At 48.1% G+C, this 2,990-nt stretch overlaps 1 protein-coding gene across 3 annotated transcripts in view; it reads right to left on the bottom strand.

Annotated features, from left to right (window-relative positions):
* LAPTM4B (lysosomal protein transmembrane 4 beta) overlaps positions 1-2,984 on the bottom strand; it is an 85,157-nt gene extending 82,173 nt beyond the window's left edge. For all 3 annotated transcript variants that reach the window (XM_011952740.1, XM_011952741.1, XM_011952742.1), the window contains exon 1: positions 2,847-2,984. In XM_011952740.1, coding sequence (XP_011808130.1) covers positions 2,847-2,945 — 99 coding nt within the window. In that variant the 5' untranslated portion in view covers positions 2,946-2,984. The remainder of the gene's footprint in view (positions 1-2,846) is intronic.
* Positions 2,985-2,990: the final 6 nt, after the last annotated feature.

Genomic DNA, 2,990 nt, shown 5'->3' on the forward strand with positions numbered 1-2,990 from the left:
CTCCAGCCTGAGTGACAGCGAGACTCCGTCTCAAAAAAAAAAAAAAAATTCACGAATATCAAAGTTTTGGACAACCAAAGAGTGAGTTATAGAGAAACGCCACACTCTGAGACGAATTCAGGAGTCCTTCATCAGCCGGCGACCCAGAGACAGCTAGTGCTCAAAATTCTCTCGGCCCCAAAGAAGGGGCTAGATTTTCTTTTATACTTTGGTTTAGAAAGGGGAGGCGGGGGAGTTAAAACAATCTTACAGAAGTAAAGTAGGCAAAAAGTTAAAAGGATAAATGGTTACAGGAAAGCAAACAGTTCCAGGTGCAGGGGTTTTAAATCTATCACAAGGTGATAGACGCGGGGCTTTGGGTGCTATTAACTGGGCGAATTCCTGGGAACTGCGGATATGGCCTGCCACAGTGTCTTATCAGTTAATTGCATTCTTGGATGCGCTGGGAGTCAGCTTGCACAAGTTTAAGTCCTTGAGGAAGGGGGTGGCTAAGGGGCTGCAAGTGAAGGCGCCAAGATGGAGTCTGTCTGGCTCTCTTAGCTAAGGGAGAGTCAATTCAGGTTAGAACAAGGTAGGGTATCACAAAATTATATTCAAAGGTCTAAGTGAAACTCACTACTTAAAAAAAAAAAAATCAAATGGCTTACATTGCCTTGTGAAATGCAAAAGACTATTTATAAAGATTACCAGTACTTAAGCAAGGTTTCCCAGAAATAGGGTTTACCTAAAGCAACATTTTTATTCACATCTGCTAGAAAGCTTTCTAATTATCTTTCAAAAGGCCATTTATTTCCAAACGCTAAGACAAGCACACCAATAACTACTTTCCACAGAGAGCGTGCTCAAACAGTAGACAAAGCATGCTGAGTACTCTTGTATCACACCAACACTGGCTGGCTGGATTACAGCCAACAACAGGGCTCAAGTAGGATTTATCTTTCCTGTAGATCACGTAGTACATTTGCCTAATGCAATGCCCTAGATTTCACAAATTACATTCACTGATGTACTTGCAAGTCGGCAGATTTGAACATTTTCAAGGAAGGCAGACACTTGTATAAAACAGTCTATCTTGATCATCAATAACAGCACCAATTATTTTGAGCCACCTACTATCCTTTTGCTATAATTTTCAATTTCGGTAAATAATTTCTTGGCTTTCAGCAAAGTCGAGGTTTAGCTAATATGCTGATGTTCCATCTGTATTTACACTGCACAGTAAGAACCCACACACGCTAAATACGTTTGAAATATTTTCAAGGCAAAAATTTATATTGCGTGGCCATGATAGGCACTGACTAAAGGAAACTTGAAACTATAAATAGCACAGTTAACACCATATGCCTGGGGTGAAATGTTTTGCTTAAAATGGTACAAGGAAGGGGTTCACAGTTAAGACAAAAAGTCCATATTCTATCCAAAAATGGGCCCAATAAACAAACCACACACACACACACACACACCCCTAACTCATTAAAGAGATAATTTTTCTCGGCCGGGCGCGGTGGCTCACTCCTGCCTGTAATCTCAGCACTTTGGGAGGCCAAGGAGGGCGAATCACGAGGTCAAGAGTTGGAGCCCAGCCTGACCAACATGGTGAAACCCCGTCTCTTTTTGTAAAAATACAAAAAATTAGCTGGGCATAGTGGCGGGCGCCTGTAATCCCAGCTACTCGGGAAGCTGAGGAAAGAGAATCGCTTGAACTTGGGAGGCGGAGGTTACAGTGAGCTGAGATCGTGCCACTGCACTCCAGCCCGGGCCACAGAGTGTGACTGTCTCAAAAAAAAAAAAAAAGAAAGAAAGAAAAAGAAAAAAGAAAAAAAAAAACCTCACTGAAAAAAGTTACATATGCCATTTGTCTACCATTTTCAGGGCATTTCCTCGCGATGCAGTGGTATTCACTGCAAAGCAACTCGGGTCTAACTCTCCATCATGATGTCACAAAACCCAAAATGCAGTGAAATCCGACTCAGTGCTGGTGCAGTCTAGGGGTGCCAACAACCAGTGCAGTGCCGGCAGGTGCAGGGCAGGACTCCATCAGGTTTCCTCACTACCTCTGAAAATCACTGCTCCTCATACAAAAAAAGACTTTAAAAGTTCCAACCAGGAAAAAAAATGCCAGATTTGCCTGCTAAGTCTGTCAAGAAAAGGTCCCAGAATCAACTGTCCATGGGCAGGAAAAATGTGGGTGGAAAATGGCTTCCCCGGGCAGATGGAAATGCAGTATATCACACTCACATCCCTTCCTGGAGTAAGGGCGTTAAAACATGGTTGGGGGGAGGGGAACCTATTCACAAGAGGATGCCAAGAACCCCCAACCACTTCAACTCGGGATCCGAACGTGCGACGCCGTGAAAGCGCAGGCCACCCTAGCGGAGACGCGGCCAGGGAATGAACACTGACAAATCCGCAACCCTGACCACACAGCTGCAAAATATGCGCCGTCCCCTCCGGGACAGCCGTAGCCGTCCGCAGCCGTCGAAACACAAAGCCCAAAGGGCTTTAAGAAGAAAGGAAACACGTGCTCGGCAGATAAGCTCAGAGTTTCTCGGCCCCGGGTGCGCCCTACGCGACGCCGCAGAGCTGCGCGGAAGCTGGAGACCGGCAACCCGCACTACCTGGGCGCCAAGGCTCGGGTGAGGCCCTCCGCCCCGCGCCCCTTGCCTCCCCCACTGTCGGCGCTGGCCCAGCGGGAGAAGCGCGGACGCTGCACCCAGAGAATTAAGTTTCTAATAATACAACTTTAGGCGGATGAGCGCGCCTCACCCCACCGCGAGGCCGGGCAAGAAGCCCAGCTCCGGGCGCGGAATCAACCCGGGGTCCGGGGCCGGGCGCGCCGCGCTCACCAGATACCAGACGCCGAGCAGGATGGTGCCGGTGCGGACATGGCAGCACAAGCAGCAGCTGTTGGAGTAGAACCGCGTCCAAGGCGCGACCATCTTCATCGCTCCGGGCGCAGTGGCGCGAGCGCGCGCCCAAGTTTTCAGGGA

This window comes from Colobus angolensis, unplaced genomic scaffold, assembly GCF_000951035.1.
Source record: "Colobus angolensis palliatus isolate OR3802 unplaced genomic scaffold, Cang.pa_1.0 Scaffold349, whole genome shotgun sequence".
In the NCBI taxonomy this organism is placed as follows: domain Eukaryota; kingdom Metazoa; phylum Chordata; class Mammalia; order Primates; family Cercopithecidae; genus Colobus; species Colobus angolensis.